The sequence below is a fragment of the Podarcis filfolensis genome (genome assembly GCF_964270895.1).
Source record: "Podarcis filfolensis genome assembly, chromosome: 2".
Lineage (NCBI taxonomy): Eukaryota > Metazoa > Chordata > Lepidosauria > Squamata > Lacertidae > Podarcis > Podarcis filfolensis.
In genome coordinates, this window is record NC_139605.1 from 88,213,352 (window position 1) to 88,228,910 (window position 15,559).

General features: G+C 44.1%; 1 protein-coding gene and 1 long non-coding RNA gene across 2 annotated transcripts in view; one reads left to right on the plus strand and one right to left on the minus strand.

The window, feature by feature from the left end:
• MGAT5B (alpha-1,6-mannosylglycoprotein 6-beta-N-acetylglucosaminyltransferase B) overlaps positions 1 to 15,559 on the minus strand; it is a 165,156-nt gene that overhangs the window by 92,820 nt on the left and 56,777 nt on the right. Inside the window, exon 3 of the mRNA XM_083597862.1 lies at positions 9,369 to 9,513. Coding sequence (XP_083453988.1) covers positions 9,369 to 9,513 — 145 coding nt within the window. The remainder of the gene's footprint in view (positions 1 to 9,368; positions 9,514 to 15,559) is intronic.
• The window catches only part of LOC310755360, a 78,666-nt gene that overhangs the window by 28,462 nt on the left and 34,645 nt on the right, over positions 1 to 15,559 (plus strand). The gene's annotated exons all lie outside the window — the stretch shown is intronic.

Consider the following 15,559-nt stretch of genomic DNA (forward strand, 5'->3'; position numbering starts at 1 on the left):
CCACACTTAAACATCTCATTCATGGAGACTCATCGGCTCCTGAGATGTGTACTCATGGGAGAATGGCACTTCATATGCCACAGCAAAATCACACATTCATTCCTCTGTCATACTGATATTAATTGCTGTGTGGGGAAAATAAAATAGGAAGCAGTCATGATCCTAATATAAGGTGTGTGGTTTATGTGACCAACATTTCAAAAAATTAAAAACAGGCAACAGACATGGGACAACTGGTGTGTGGATGAGCCCTAAGTGACTATAATGTGTATCAAAGCAACATCATAATCTCTGATAACCACCTAGAATAGCCAAATTTGGTTATCAGTTTGGGAATCAAATAAGGCTGGACTCAAAAGAACTTCTCAGGTACAGAGAAGTATATTACTTTGTCATTTTAAAAAATAAAACAAAATAACAGCAACAGACTACAGTGGTACCTTGGGTTAAGTACTTAATTCATTCCGGAGGTCCGTTCTTAACCTGAAACTGTTCTTAACCTGAAGCACCACTTTAGCTAATGGGGCCTCCTGCTGCCGGAGCACGATTTCTGTTCTCATCCTGATCCAAAGTTCTTAACCCGAGGTACTATTTCTGGGTTAGCGGAGTCTGTAAGCTGAAGCGTATGTAACCTGAAGCGTATGTAACCCGAGGTACCACTGTAATAGAGACCTGTGCTCAGAGCTTTCAAGGAGCTGCAGAACCTTGAAAGAGGCCAGTGACAACAAAAGCTTCTCTCCCATTGCAAATTACACCTGTGGGGGGCCCCATTCTGCACTGGAACTATAGTGGGGGCTAAGAAGTAAATTCCCCTTCCTTCATATATCATGGTTCATCCCCCTGCCCTGAAATGCCTGCATACGTTCTACAAAAAAACACACAATTACTAATTCTCCCATGAACGTGGCAAGCACAGGATTGCCACTTTCCCTTCCTTTTATATGCAGCTCTTCTCCTGTGTCTGACCTGCAGAAATTAAACAAGTGAACTAAGCATTATTCTTCGCTTTATCGCCATGCCAAGAAAAGCTTCCCTTGCAATTTTATGCTGTTAAAGGCACAGGACCAAGGAAACAATGTGGCGGCTCTCGCCACACACCAACAGATGCATCTATTTGGGATTCTTTGGCGGGGCCAAACTCTAGCACTGTCGGCAGCCTCTGAAGTCATTGTAGTCCGCTGCCAACTACCCCTGACATCCTGTCGTGATTTCAGCATGGATAATGAATGAACGGGGACATCCTGTCTCTACTCTAGCTCCCTCTCCTCATTTTGATGCAACAGCAGCCATTCTTCACCACTCACTGGCCCAGAAGCCCCTGCTGTGCTCTGTTGCTGCTGCTGCCTGGGGATTGCTGTTATGTTTCCACCCAGGAAGAAGTAGCTGCATCTGAGCAAAGTGATGGATTGCCCAGGCACTCTACGGAACACCTAGAGGTTCCATTCTCATTCTTCTTCATGAAGGGGTGTTGAAAACGAGCTGTTCTAATTTGATTTGGGATCTGCGTTTAAGTAGCAGAGACTTCTTAAAAAAAAAAACAATTTGGATAAAAGTGGTGCTGCAGATGGTGTGTTCCAGGAGCCCTGAACAAGAAAACAACATGCCAGTGCTATTAATTAGAAACCTCAAATGAGGTTTGCCTTGAAATTAACACCTTTTTATTGCATCTGCTTGCACCTAAACATCTGAAGAATTAAAAAGTGCTTGCCAGTCTCAGTTCTCCTGGTTCCAGAGAACGAGAGAAGTGAAAGAGAAGTTAAATCACAGCAAAGATGGCGTATGTCATACGTATGCACACACACACACACACACACACACACACACACACACACGGCAAAGCTGTCCTATTTATGTCCCACATACCCCTCCAAATAACGATATACCATGGGTGAGGGTAAGCTCAGATCACCCAGCCTACCAAGAAAACTGCAATACAGTGGTACCTCGGGTCAAGAACTTAATTCGTTCTGGAGGTCCGTTCTCAACCTGAAACTGTTCTTAACCTGAAGCACCACTTTAGCTAATGGGGCCTCCTGTTGCTGCCGCGCCACCACGCGGTTTCTGTTCTCACCCTGAAGCAAAGTTCTTAACCTGAGGTACTATTTCTGGGTTAGTGAAGTCTGTAACCTGAAGCATCTGTAACCTGAAGTGCCTGTAACCCAAGGTACCACTGTATTCTCCTACACACTGAAAGAGCAAACGAGCTCGACTGGCAAAGCCTAGGAAAGACCTGAACATTCCTCCATCTAGTCCTGAAGTGGAGATCAGTTCCAAGCCACTGCAACTCCAAGTCACTAGGGTGCCTTGACCAGAAACTCAAAGCAGGAACTAGGTTCAGGAGTATGAATTCAATTCAGGATAGTAGCTTAGCACCACCTGGCAATTATTGTCCCTGGAAACCTGGCACTCTCTGCAATGGCAGAGCTCTAGTTCTGGGAATCAGAAGGCTGGGTTCATGATTCCTCTCTCCCTGGTCATGAACCAGTTGTCTACAGGAGTTTAACACTTTGCCCCACCTTCTTTTACATGGGTTAATGCACATTGGGACTTCCTCTAGGTTTTTCTTAGTATTTGCCACCAGCCACTTATATCCTATCCCCCCCCCACTCCAAAGGCAGAGAGTCCCTCCTAATGGCTTAAGAGGGTAGACTGTGGGTGGGTTCTCCTCTTCCTTTCGGAATGGAGTTATTCCAATTTCCCAGTCCCCACTTCTAATCTGGCCAGCAATGTTTATAGAGCGCAGGTGGGGGATGTGGTGCCATCCAGTGATGACTGGGCTGCAGCTCCCATCGTTCCTGACCACCAGCCATCCTCACTACTGCTTTTTATAGAACACGTAGGCACTCAGGTTTGCTCTTGCTTTTTAATTGCATCATACCAGACTAGAATGTTTGCCAGTGAAGTACCTTAACCACAGAAAGAGGAATGCATTGGCAGAACAAGCAATTTAGACAAAAGGAACTACAAGAGAATTTGACTATTCCACTTTGGCTCAAGCATTACATTAATTTGCAGAGCTGGTCCTAAGACTTAATTACTGGGCTAAAAAGACAGGGTGCTTCTCTCTTGACATTAAAGGACATTGACAGCATTTCCTCAGGATGGGCAGTGTCTGACACAAAGCCCCATCATGGGAAGACTGCCTTCTCTCTCTCTCTCTCTCTCTCTCTCTCTCTCTCTCTCTCTCTCTCTCTCTCTCTCTCTTCTCTCTCTGTTCAGAGCTGGAATGTTTCCTTATAGGAAGGCACAAGGGCTTAGCTATTTGCCAATTTGGGATCAACACTGCCAAGACTGGGCATTAATTACCAAGGGCAGATGAGAGAGGAGAACAGGGAGAACTATCTGTCCAAACAGATATTCCTTTAGCTATCACCACTTAACTGAGCATTGTTTAGGTGAGCAGAAAGATGCATCCTGTGCTGAAGGCACTTCCCTAAAGCACTCCTGGCCTAGAATTAATCAGGGAATCAAGGGGTCAGCTCTTCTTTTCTTCTGGCTTATAAGTAACTAGTGTATCTGCATGTATCCCAAGCGGTATTAGAAATACTAAGCAGCCATTTTGTCTAGGCAGCACAGACATGGCCTTTCTCTCCTGCAGCGGGGTTCAATTAAGCTAAGGGAGCCACTGGAGGAGGAAGAGGAGTGCGGGGGGAGTGCACCACCCCCGGCAGCGCAACCCCAGTGGGGTGCCATCACAGCTGCCCCCCTTCCCGCTCTGGGCACCATGCCCCCGCAGGCGGCGTGCCAGGGCACACGGCACGCCCCCAGGATGTGTGCCACACCCTTGAGGGCAGCATGTCATGCCCTTAGGACACACTCCAGCCCCGCCCTGCCCCGCCTGCTCTCCGTCCCCCGGTGCCGGAGCATGAAGCTCCACCACTGAAGGGAGCACTGTGGTAGCAGGTGCAGTGGTTTCTGCTCTGGTGACAAGACATTACTACTTGTTATTACATCGTGACAGGCATAATAGGCCACAAATGCAACTGTCAAATTCCCACTCAGTTAAGAAGCTCTCTGGGTGACCTTGGTCCAGTCAACATCTAAGCTAACCTATTTTACAGGGTTGAAGTGAGGATAAAATGGGGAGGGGGGGCAGTATATTTGAATGAGAAACTACCTAATTCAGGCGTCTCAAACCAATATGTGAACTGAAACACAGCCACCTTCACATTTCAGATTTTAGGATGCAGTTCTCATACAAAACCAATGTGTTAAAAAAAAGGTGTTTATCAGGGGAAAGTGTGCATGTAACTGCATATATTGGTGAAGATAATATACAAAAATATTAGGGTACATTCGGTGGTTTTCTTCTAGAAAAATAGGTTCTGGTAGTCACCATGAAGTTGTTACAGTAAGCGCCACACTTTTAAACAACAACAAAAAGAGGTGCTGGTACTGTGTACCCTTCCCCCCCCCCACTGCCCAATTCATCTTTATTGGTTTTTAGCAACAGAAATGCTTTCTTAACGTAAAATCACAGTAAAAAGTTTCAGTTTCAGTTATATACCAGCGATAGAAGACCTTCATGTAGTTTTCCTTACCCTTGAGTACCCCCTGGGGGGGGAGCACTGGGTACATTAGTCACAACTATATACCAAAGTGTGCTTCTTCAGAGAAATTCACACTAAATTGCTGCTGAATTTTCATGGTGAGCTTTTTTAAAAAGAACTGAGGATTGCTGCAGAAACATGGAGAAATGAATTTAAGATTGGAAAAATGAGAAACTGAGGAAAACCAAAGTTGGCATATTCGTCTCTCCTTACCCTGAGCTCCAGTTATCTAGGATAAAAAGGTAACAAAGAAAACAAAGACATCCAAGTTCTGGGACAAGTGCCAAATTCAGTGAAACTATTTGTCAGAAGAGACCTGAAGAATACCCTGGATTCCTTATGCACTTTGCATACAGGTGTATCCATAGCATGTAGGTAAGGAGCTGCTCTGCCTAGATAGCCATCATAGGCAGCAGGCTAGATCCCACTGGATCCTGAACCCATGACTTGGGAATATCAAGAAGCTGTTCTTACACGTTCACATGCCATCCTTTCACACAAACAGCATTTGGGAGTAAGCTTTGTTGTCTGCCATTTCTTTTTCTGATGTTCTTGGCTGTTTCAATGTTTTATATATTGATTTTTGCTGTTTAAACGTGGTCATGGATTTTAATTAATTTTATTTGACTGGCTCGGCACCCCACTTTCAGACACCCAACTGAAAAGCAGTATAGAAATTTCACAAACAAGCAAACAAACATCCATGCACCCACTCGAGCAGTTGATCAATAAACTGAAAATCCTGCCCACAGCATCCAGCCCCATCTGTTTCTAGGCCTTTGCGCCCTAATAGTCCCTTACATCCTTGAGAATTTTAAAAATGTTCATAGCCGTTCTATAATGCCTTCGTAACAAAGCAAACAGCTAGGGAGATCTTGTTTCAAATCAGCTGAAAACCATTTAACTAATAAATCCAGAGGTTTCAAATGCCTGCATTTACTTCAAGATTATTATTGTTACTATTTGGTCAAGTGCATCTGAGTTTAGAGATGGAGATAAACACCCTATTTTTCCACAAATCTACGTGATCTGTGAATTTGAATGTGCCACTTCATTTGTCTCTCTACTACTGTATAAAAGGGTAAAGGGACCCCTGACCATTAGGTCCAGTCATGGCCAACTCTAGGGTTGCGGTGCTCATCTTGCTTTATTGGCCGAGGGAGCCGGCGTACAGCTTCTGGGTCATATGGCCAGCATGACTACGCTGCTTCTGGCGAACCAGAGCAGTGCACAGAAACGCTGTTTACCTTCCCGCTTGAGCGGTACCTATTTACTGTAATTCTTGCTCTATAAGACTCACTTTTTTCCTCCTAAAAAGGAAGGGGAAATGTGTGTGTGTGTTATGGAGCGAATGCAGGCTGCGCAGCTATCCCAGAAGCCAGAACAGCAAGAGGGATTGCTGCTTTCACTGCGCAGCGATCCTTCTTGCTGTTCTGGCTTCTGAGATTCAGAATATTTTTTTCTTGTTTTCCTCCTCCAAAAACTAGGTGCGTCTTGTGGTCTGGTGCGTCTTCTAGAGAGAAAAATATGGTATCTACTTGCACTTTGACATGCTTTCGAACTGCTAGGTTGGCAGGACCTGGGACCGAGCAACGGGAGGTCACCCCGTCGTGGGGATTTGAACCACTGACCTTCTGATCGGCAAGTCCTAGGCTCTGTGGTTTAACCCACAGCGCCACCTGCATCCCCCTACCACTGTATGAAGTGCCCTAAATGATTATCCAGAGCTAGCTTTGACTTCTCATATAGATAACTCACTTAACCTATTTACAGGTCATAACATTTCTGGTGGCCTGAATATCTGTTTCCCTTTCAAAGATTAGAAGAAGAAAAAAATCATGCCAGGGAGCGTTGGTGCTGGCTTGCACTCATGATTGAGAGGGCTGACGTCACATGCACAGCGCCCTGATATCACACAACATCATGACGTCACAAGCAGGACATCGTGACGACCAACACGTGATGTTGCATGACATTGTGAGATTGCTGCTGGATATTGAGGGGGCTGAGCCCCTCCTTAAAACTTTGGGGGTCTAAAGTTCCTCTGCCCCCAGAGCTGGCGCCCCTGCCAAGGAGACCTTTGATCTAGGGGCCAACAAGCTTTCAGATGGAGAAAAGTGTGGCTGGTGGGGTGAGGAGGAGGAGGAGGAGAGTTTGCCAAAGCAAACCTGCAGTCAACTAAATACTCTGCCACCCAGTTATTTGCTACTAACTTAATCAAAGCTTAACTTCAAAGCAGATTGCTGCTGCATTATAGAGGAAATTGGCAGCTCTCTCTTTCAAAAGCAGGCTTGGACCATTGAACTGGAATGAAGCCAAAGACCAGGGGCTTATTAAGTCCTTTGCTTCTTATTGGGGCTTAGAAGAAGTAATGGTGTGCAGATATCTCTCTGTACTACAACCCCTGCAGGGAAAAGAAAATAAGATAATTGGGAAGGAGCAAGACTGGGCACCACCATCGATTTCAGTCCAGATAAAAAGCGGCTTAGCACCTTTGGAGCTCTCAATGGTGCTGTATTGTATCATACAGCAACGCAATTTTCAGCACTTGCCCCGTGTGTGTGTGTGTATATGTGTGTGTGTGCTACAACCAAAATGCATTAACTTCATAAAACCTTCTCATACGTTATTGATGTCCAATATCTGCTAAATATTCAATGCCTCAACGCCTGAAGTCAATTTTGACTTCCAATATTTGATAGACTATGCATGCTATTTAATATCTATTTGGTGATTGATTGTATTAATATTTGACCTTCAGTCATTCCTAACCTATATTCTATAGCCTACAGCAAGAGCATTTGATATTCTGCATGTAATATGCACATTCAGGAGCAATTCCATACACTTTTACCAGGGAATGATTCCAATGGGGTTTACATCTTATTAGACTTGCACAGGATTGTGTTGTCATCCTGGCTGGTTTGAGCTTGAAGCGCTACAAAAACCTGCAAAATCTGTTTCACCTGAGACCTTGGGAAGACAGGAAATTAGCATGAGTATCACCTCTAAGTCTCTGAAAGCCTGTTCAGAGGCAGTTTTAGGGTAGCATGACCAGTTCAGCAGTACCAGGTACCAGAGCTGCAGGGGGCGCTGCAACAACGATGTAGAGTGGAGCGTAAGAGGCAGAGGATGCCATATTTTAGCATTTCACAGGCCCCCTCTGAAATTTGAGAGCCCAAAGTCTGCCACTGCCCTATTGACCTCCCACCTGGAAAGGTTTTTGCTTCATTTAAAATTCCAGTGAAATTGAGTATGACAGGATAGTTGTGAAAAAAGAAAGACCCATTAGTTTTATTGAGGTCACTTCAGCCCAACTAACTTTCTTCAGATTGGAGCCACTGTTTGTTCACAGCCTAAGTAAGCAAGGGAAATTTATTGTCTGAATACACAAAATACTTTGAAGTGGATAATGATAAAGAGAGGGGAGGGAGTTTGTTTGTTTGTTACTAGATGATTGTGGCGTTAATTACTTTGGATATTAACTTTGTTCCATGACAGTGCCCAACTTTTTTGTTCTTTAAAAAATGTTGTTTCCATTGTTAACAATTGCACAGTCATCAGAAACTAACCATGCACACTCTCAAGAGCTAGATCAAGTTGAAATCAAATTAAAAGCTCTACATTTCAAAACACGCAGTCAATCCATCATACAAATTAACTGACGTTGTTAGCCTTAGTAAAAACTGAATTGCACTTCCAGTCATTATTTTAAAACCAATCATTTATGTGGAGGTAATTAGTCATTTTATGGTGCCTACAGAATTTCTGATTCCATTCCTTATGGAGATGCTATTTGATAGTAACTTATTAAAGGGTATTTACTTCCCTACCCACACAGTCTGCAGCTGATTCTTGGATCAGATTCCCCCGGATAAATAATTTATGTAACTGGATTGCTCAAGATCAAGACTGTGCTTGAAGCTCAAAACCCTCCACCCTCTAATACTAAATGGCAATAGGAAAAACCCACAATTGAAAACCTAGTGCTATTGAAGAGAGTTGCCCACTGGAGAAATAGACCTTACAACTAACATTAATGATACAGTAGCTGTTGCACCACTCACCAGTGCTCTTGACCCTTCTCCATCACTTGCAAGGAGCAATACTGAAACCTTGCTTGCTAAGCAGGGTGGACCATTAACCATGAAGGTAATGTCCGGTTCTCCAGTTAAAAAATAGCAACCCATCTAATGATTTAAGCAAGGGACAGGGAATCGATGGTCTTCCAGGTGTTATTGGCCTCTAGCCAGCGGTGTGCGGTCAGTGGACTAGAGGGACTAGGTTAATCCCCTAAATGTTTCACTGGCACCTCCTTCTCAAAGCCTGGAAAGCTTCTGCCCGGCTTAGAGAGGGAGGCACAATGCTCTAATGGGTCCAAAAGCCCTCCTGCCTCCTTCCCAAAGCTCAGGGAGCTTCTGTCCAGTTTAAGGAGGGAGGTGAGATGTTCACTTCTGTGACCCTCCCCGCCCCACCCTCGCAAGCAGGCGGCTCTGGCCCTAACTGTTCTCCTTTGAAAAATTTCACCACATGCCACTGCCTCCAGCTCCCATTAGCCCCAACAAGAACAGCCAACAGTAAGAGATTGTGGAAGATGTAGCCCAAGAACACCAGTAGCGCCACAAGTTGAACACCCCTGAATTAAGCTATATTCCTGAACCCATAATATGCTGACGAAGGGCCTGCCATCAGAATCAAAGAGCTGAGAAATCAGAGCATGCAGATTTGGGTCTCACCCACTTCTTGGATCCAGGAAAAGAGGAACCTGTATCAATGAATGCTTCAGGCCAATGTTTCATATCTACTGGTACTACTAACCTGTCCATAGGGAAATGTGTCTCCTCCCCTTTCCGGAAGTCCGTGCTATTCTCCAGCCTGGCTAGCACATCCATCCTCTTCACCATCATCTCCAGCATGTCACTCATCTTCCGCAGCACCCCTCTGGACTCCAGAGCACCCATCACTGCAGCCATACAAAAAAGCAAGAGGAAAGGACAGTAAGCACAGTGGTCCTCAGGAGGCAGCAGAAAAGCGTTCAGACAGGTGTGTGAAGTCGAAAGGCAACAATTGATTTTATAGTGAAAAAGATCATAGTGGGGTGTGCAGTATTGCTTGAAAAATGTAATACTTTCCAGTGGGCTGCATCCAGCTAAGTGACACTTTTGTGCACTTGGGTGTGTGTGGTCCAAATGAATACAGTGGTACCTCGGGTTACAGACGCTTCAGGTTACAGACTCCGCTAACCCAGAAATAGTACCTTGGGTTAAGAACTTTGCTTCAGGATGAGAACAGAAATTGTGTGGTACCTCAGGTTAAGACCAGTTTCAGGTTAAGAACAGACCTCCAGAACGAATTAAATTCTTAACCCGAGGTACCACTGTAAAAAATCCCTGTTCATGTTGATTAACTTCAAGAGGTTTACTGTGAGTATGTCTAGTGCTGTATATAATATTGTATATTTATTATATTATATTATATTATATTATATTATATTATATTTTATAATATTTTCACAACATAAATAATATAAATGATTCAGTATATCTAACATTTAGGCTGCAATCCCAGTGTATATGCACCTGGGGTGTAAGTCCCATTGAATTCCCTGGGAGTTACCTCTGAGTAAACATACTCTGGAGTGCATTATAGAGGTTATCAGCTTCCATCACATAATGTGTCTGTACTAAGAGCCTTTAGCACAATGGTTGAATATCAGTGCCTATTAACTCAAGGGTGGGTTTGGAGTAAATGCACTGATACACTCAGGCACTACACTGCATGAAGATAAGGTGTCATCTGCCATGTTTTATGCTGACCCTGCTTTTTTAAAAAAAATGCTGACCCTACCATTTTATGCTGACTCTACCATTTTTTAAAAAACAAAACCTGCCCTTTAAACACTGGGGTGACCTGGTGAGTCACCCTGAAGCTACACCTATTGCCTTTTATTTTCTCTCTTTTGGTAATGCACAAGAGACCTTATGATGAGGTTAGAGGGCAGAGAATTAGTTCCTATTGCATAATGCTAATACTCATTAAACTTATCATTCCACTCTCATAGACTCCTTTTAAAGAAGGTACAACACATTTTCATTTACACAGCAGCAGGGGTTAGAGCCTGCTGAGATGCAAACTGACACAGTTATGTAACACATATTTTGTAGCACAAAACACGGATCCGCAACCAGAAGCTGAATTTCTGGATGTCCCAGACAAGCAAAGCAAACAATCACCAAGTTACAATTGTCTTGGAGTACGGATACAATGGCAAGAAAGTATATCGTGGATTTTGATGTATTTTAATGTGTCAATTGCACTTGAAATGTACTTGCTCTGGTGTGAACCACAATGGAGTAATCAAACAGTGGTATAAGCATATCATTGGATTTGTGTATTTCCTCCATGAAGCACAGGAACCCTATCAGTAAGAATCTTGGCTATCCTATCATAAATAGAGACTTGTGGAATCATTCAGCTAAACCTTCTTGCTAACTATTTTGATTCATGTTGAAGGCAATTCGCTACAAAGCTGAACTCCACTCACCAGGGATAACAGCCCTGTTTTTGTTTACATCGTCACTTTTCCTGGGTAGAGAGGTTTTGCTAGGGTTGCCAACTTATTTGTGAGCTCTGCTCCAGTACCTTTAAGAGCAGCCTAATATGCAAAAATTAAGCAGGTGACTTTCCCCTATCACTTTATAAACAAGAAAATGGGATGGGCGGAAGTCACCTCCTTAATTTATATATTTCCAGCTGCTCCTAAAGGCACTGTTGCTCCCCCATATGGAATCAGGATGCCATACTCCACAATATGAAACACAATTTAACTGCCAGATTCCATTTCATTCTTCCGTGCAGGTATCCTGCCTCACTATCTAGTCCTCTCCACTCTGGCTTCAAGCCTTGGGTTTGCTAAAAAAAAAATGGTTCCCTGTTCTGCCTTGCCAAAGCACCTTAAAGATGTGCTGAGGAAGCTCTGACAGCTTCAGCATCACGTACCTTGGCAGTAAACCTCATGAGGAGCCAGCAGCTCTAGCACTGCCCAAGGATGAGCTGGTAAGATGTAAGAGATTTTGCTTTAGGTAGACCTCTTGTCACTCAGATGCCTCAGGGGTGTGTATACCATCAGAAGAAGAAGAAGAGTTTGGATTTGATATCCCACTTTATCACTACCCTAAGGAGTCTCAAAGCGGCTAACAATCTCCTTTCCCTTCCTCCCCCACAACAAACACTCTGTCAGGTAAGTGGGGCTGAGAGACTTCAAAGAAGTGTGACTAGCCCAAGGTCACCCAGCAGCTGCATGTGGAGGAGCGAGGAAGCGAACCCGGTTCCCCAGATTACAAGACTACTGCTCTTAACCACTACACCACACTGGCAGATTTTTCTCTCTCTATCCCTCCACACTGCTTGATGTGACCTAATTATCTGGAAGCTAAATAAAGTGAAGCAGGCTGAATTCAAACCAAATGAAGCCCCTCATTGATAGTACAAAGGAGATAAAAACAACTCTTTTCAGGACCAACCAGAACAAGTGAGCCAAAACAAAGAAGAAAAAATTATGGCTAGACCTCAGTAGGGGTTGGGGAAAGAAAGCTCTAAATGCTGCCCGGAAGGGGATCTAGACAACTTAAACAGGTGTGGTCATGCAGTTAAACTTTTCTTAGTTGGGCCAGACCAAACTCAAGAGCCAAGTTTCCCCTTCTTTGCTCTCCTGCTCATGCTACCCCAAGAAGCAAAACACCTCCCTCTGCTGTTCAAAACTCAGCTCCTCAAATGCTTAAGCAGTGGAAGTGAATTCTCAGGGCAGCCATTCACATAAGCAGCCGCCAGGTCCCTCAAGGACTTCTCCATACATAGTTTTTATTTGCATCTTGCCTTGAGCAATCCCAAATGTTCATGAGCAGCAAAATGGTACTGAATGCACCACAATCCAGTACGGAATAAAATAAAGTTTGCCAAAAGCTTGCAATCAAAATGAAACAAGGAAAGTAGAAGGGAGCGAGCAAGAAGAAAAGTGGAATGATGGAATTATTCAAAAAAGAAATGTGTACCTAATATTAAAAAAACAAATCAAACAAGCCATATAGTTCAGTTGTTCTTCAACCTTGAGGCCCCAGATATTTTGGACTCCCAACTTTCACCACCCTCAGCCAGCTTCGCCAGTGATCTGGGATAATGGAAACTGCATCTAGAAAACCAAGTTTGAAGAATACTGCTGTGGGATAGATATAATAGCATTTGATACAGAGTTGATTTGGGGTGTGTGCGTGTTGTTTTTTAAATGAACAGAAGCTCTCTGGCCAAAATCAGCAACTGAAGCTTTTGCAATCAGTCTGTTCCTCTGGAAGAGAACACCTGCCTTTTACAGGCATAGGGCTGCTGTCCATTAAAATTGTGGAAACCCTAATCAAAACACATCCCTGTTTAGAAAAGGGATATTTGGCTATTTAAGACACAACAGTCCTCCAGGAACTGCTTCACTGAAATGAATTAATAATAATAATAATAATAATAATAATAATAATAATAATAATTTATTTATACTCCGCCCATCTGGCTGAGTTTCCCCAGCCACTCTGGGAGGCTCCCAATCGAGTGTTAAAAACAATACAGCAGTAAATATTGAAAACTTCCCTAAACTGGGATGCCTTCAGATGTCTTTTAAAAGTAAGATAGATGCTTATTTCCTTGACATCTGATGGGAGGGTGTTTCACAGGGCGGGCGCCACTACCGGGAAGGCCCTCTGTCTGGTTCCCTGTAACCTCACTTCTCACAATGAGGGAACTGGCAGAAGGCCCTCGGCACTGGATCTCAGTGTCCGGGCTGAACAATGGGGGTGGAGACGCTCCTTCATGTATACAGGACCGAGGCCATTTAGGGCTTTAAAGGTCAGCACCAACACTTTGAATCGTGCTTGGAAATGTACTGGGAGCCAATGCAGATCTCTCAGGACCGGTGTTATGTGGTCCCGGTGGCCACTCCCAGTCACCAGTCTAGCTGCCGCATTATGGATTAATTGCAGTTTCCGGGTCACCTTCAAAGAGTTGCATACATTTAATGAAGTAAAAGAAGAGAGGTGTGAAAATCAACCCACTTTACACCCTGACCTCAATATGCTACATATACGACAATGCTTCCAGAGCCGAATTTAGGGCAGCGTGACTGGTTCTGCTGCACTGGGTGCTGAGCCTAGGGAGCACCACAGAGCACCTCAGCTATGATGTAGTGAACTGAGCAGGAAAGAAGTTGAGAGATGGGTAGCGGGCTCTGAATTTTGGCTTCCCACAGGACACTGCTGAAATAAGAAAGACCCAAGTCTACTCCTGGTGCTCCCAACCAAGTATGTTCTATTCCCTTTCATATGCAATCTGTTCATAGGGATGGAGGAGAAATATAACTCAATTCACAGTTAAAGTCAAGTATCTTCTGCCACAAGGACTGGGGACTGGTGGCCCTCCAGATGTTGTTAGACTCCAACGCCTATCAGCCCTGGCCAGCATGGCCAATGACCAGGGATGCTAGGAGTCCTACAACCAAGGATTCCTTGTCTCTGTTCTCACACATATTTTCATACCAAACATCATTTTGATGCCTCGCTTCCTATTAGGGTTGGGGAGGTGTATACCATCCAGCAATGTTACATGCTACAGCAAAAAAACACAACCTTCATTTTGAACATATGGAAACTTAAAGGGAGTCGCTCATACCCAACCAGATTGCTGTCCCAAGTGGTTTGGTATCTAGTCAATACGTAGGTCACAAAATGTGCCTTACGGGCAATGCACAGCCTGCAGGCCGCATGTTGCCCACCTCTGCCATAAATCAGCTTCGAGATGGAGGATTTCTCATATTCTCTAACTTCAAGGTTAATCAGAGCAGTTTCGTTTGCTGGGAAAGACAAGCAACCACCAATCCTCGGAGACTTGCATGGAGAACAGGCCACCATGTTGTGCTTATGTGGGCTTTAATATATTGTATTTCCAGTATATATACAACACAAACCCATTACCAGTAGAACTTCCCCAAGGGACACTAGCAACTTGCAGCTCTCAGCATTGCAAAGACCTGCTCCAGGCTATGTCCTTGTTCATACATCATTTGTAAAATCACACATTCACTTTCTGCTCCAGACTCTCTTTAGCTGGCATATGGCAGTGATGTATGATGCAGAAGTGACACCATTAAATTATCTGAATCCCAGGTAGAACTTTTTGTATGTTATATAAACAATAACTGCTGAAAGAAATGAACACGGTGGTTGGAACTGCAGAAAATATGCACTCTCAATAGCAAAGTAATTCACTCCATGCCAGGCATGTACTTGCATATACAAACACTACATTTCTCAGATGCGGTCAAGGAGCAGAGGTGGTGGTGGGAGGCAGGAGCAATGGAGGATGGCTGCAGAAGAAAGCATTATTACATTCATATTTCACCTTTACTCCAAGGAGCTCAAGCTGTTGTACATCGGTGTTCTTCAACCATGCGTCCCTAGGTGTTGTTGGACTGCAACCCCCATCCATCTCCAGTCAGCTTAGTCAATGGTAAGGGATGATAGGAGTTGTAGTCCAACAACATCTGAGGACCCAAGGTTGAAGGACATGGGTATACATAGTTCTCCATGCTCAACCATACCCCTTTTGTGCTTATGACAAGCTTGTAAGGTAGACTATGTTCTTATTCTCTCAGAGGTAGTCACTGGTCCAAGGTCACCCAGGGAGCTTCTTGTGATCTGAACCGGGTCCAACACTACACTACACTACTCTGAACACTGCACTGCATCTACACCTCACCTCTTCTCTCCTTACCTGCTCACCTGCTCCTACCCTAAACCCTTGTGGAACAGGATCCAGGGCAGAGTGCAACTGTCTTGTCCACCTCCATGAATGCAAGCACCTCTCTTTTCTCCATAGAGCTTTTTAGCGCCATCTCAATCCCATAAATGCAAGTATTCCATGGTCAGATTGATACAACAAACTTATCCATTCTATACCAGTTATCATTTGGG